This window comes from Theobroma umbraticum, unplaced genomic scaffold, assembly GCF_002168275.2.
Source record: "Theobroma umbraticum cultivar Fairchild unplaced genomic scaffold, ASM216827v3 scaffold_50.0, whole genome shotgun sequence".
Lineage (NCBI taxonomy): Eukaryota > Viridiplantae > Streptophyta > Magnoliopsida > Malvales > Malvaceae > Theobroma > Theobroma umbraticum.
The window spans coordinates 7,663,951-7,665,970 of NW_018397261.1; the positions used below are offsets into that span (position 1 = coordinate 7,663,951).

The 2,020-nt window shown below is 39.7% G+C and overlaps 1 protein-coding gene across 1 annotated transcript in view; it reads right to left on the minus strand.

Annotated features, from left to right (window-relative positions):
- Positions 1-1,148, minus strand: part of LOC110417605 (F-box SKIP23-like protein (DUF295)) — a 2,633-nt gene extending 1,485 nt beyond the window's left edge. Inside the window, 3 exon segments of the mRNA XM_021430044.2 lie at positions 1-677; positions 680-907; positions 910-1,148. The exon segment at positions 1-677 is cut by the window's left edge and continues 153 nt beyond it. Of these exon segments, the coding sequence (XP_021285719.2) occupies positions 1-677; positions 680-907; positions 910-1,018 (1,014 nt within the window). The 5' untranslated portion in view covers positions 1,019-1,148.
- Between the last annotated feature and the right edge of the window lie 872 nt (positions 1,149-2,020).

Sequence of the window (2,020 nt, forward strand, 5' to 3'; positions counted from 1 at the left end):
AAAGAAATTATCTGCAAAAATTATGCAGTTCCCTCTACACACAGACAAATCTTTCACTGATGCAGAAAAAGTACAACCATCACCCAAAAACAACACACGATCATCCAAGTTCTTAACCTCAACCCACTCCGTACCAACTTCATTCAACTGAAAAACCTTAAACCTAACTGTCCTCTCATTCATATAAATAGCAAGGTTCTCAAAATACTCCTCAACAAACCCTAAACCCATTCATGAACACGAACCCTCCTCAGCTTCGATACTCAAATACTTATCAACCAACAGTAACTCACCCTTTAACTCAACCAAAAACTTCTTGTCACCACCAAACACAGGCATCCCAACCACACTTGCCTCAAAATCCAATCCCACAAGCACAGTCCTACCCGTATTATCAACTGCGTAGAAATTCCCTTTATACAATATCATATCATCATAAGGAGATGGCATGTCATGAATGATAGTCCATTTTTTCTCACTAGACTTAAACATAGCTAATTTCCCAGAAACATGAATTGTAAGTAAAACAAAATCATTAACATTGTTATCTAAACAAGATACCACTACTTTTTCCATGTATAAGTTTCCAACATCACCTAGATAACTATGGTGATTTAAATAATGAAGCACATATTCTTCACCCAATTCAAAAACTCTAAATCCAACAAGCTCAAAGGCTTGGGGAAATTATAAGGGAGAGAATGGAAACGGGACCTTGAGAGAGTATTCAAAAGCTGAATTCTGTTGTTTGGCACATCTTCTTCGATTTTGATTACCCAGGAGGCTGAAGAGTCTGCTTGGATATTGGTTTCGGGTGATCCGAGGAGAAATACGATACGTTTTGAGAGGCAAAAACCGAGGGAGGTGTCCGAGACGCCACCGTCATCCGGGAGGACCGGGAAACGGAGGATCGCTACGTGGAGCAAACGGAACGGAAGCGACTCACGTCGCAGGGTTTGTCTAGACTTTTGGAAATAAGGTCTAGGAGTTCCTTGGGGAGCTGGGTCCAATCTGCCATAGCTGATTTTCCCGGGAAATGATGGAAAAGAAACAGAACAATGTGAGCGCGAGGGAGCCTTCAATATTAACGGAAGAGGAGGCCTGCTTAAATGGGCTTTTGCGTTGGGCCAAGGCCAGTTAGAAAGTTCTCTCCTTTGGATTAAAGGCTTAAAGCGACTGTTTTCAATCCTCTAGCTCAGCGTCAACATCGAAGAACCTCTCTAGTGCCCTGGAACATATGGAGAAGAAGCAGGAGCAACAAAACGGCAACAAAAGCAGAAGGAATGAAAGAAAAGGTGGTTCTTTGAAGATATTTGGGGGTACTTCGATCAATGGAGACGATGCTTCAAGCTTAGTTGGGAGCATAATCGAAAAGGGAATTGTTTCACCGAACAATGATATTAGTAAACCCATTAAACCGCCTCAGCCATCAGTTCTTCCCTTCCCTGTTGCACGCCACCGCTCCCATGGACCTGTAAACCACCACCAAATTCACTTAGTTATCTGTTTTAAACACCCTGCTTTATTTTCGTTGTTTTCTTCTGTTTTCTTTTGAGTTACGCATATTCAGGAAATTTTAAACATTTATTAGATATATGAACAACTCTTCTGTACACATTTATTTATACTGTTTTGTTTCTTTTAGGACACATAGAATCACCATTTCTATGATGACGTGTCTAGCTTATACTTTGGGAAGTTCAGTTATCTTGGTAGTACACTGTTGTTGATTACTTCAAATTTGGGAAAGGCTGTTGCTTGAAGGAGTAAGGAGATATTATACATTTAGTTAAAGCCTATCATGAAGCACAACGTAACTGGTTTTGGTGATCAGCTAACTCTAGTATATTAAATATGCTTCTTTTTGGTTTTATCTCCCTTCCTCTTGTAATTGGAGATTAAATTAATATAGGGGGTTGTTTGTTTAGTGAGTTTGATTATGTTCAAACCTGAAGTTGTTTAAACTGATTTGGATTTGTTTTCACAGCATTGGACTCCAAGAAGCAATAGAAATATTGAT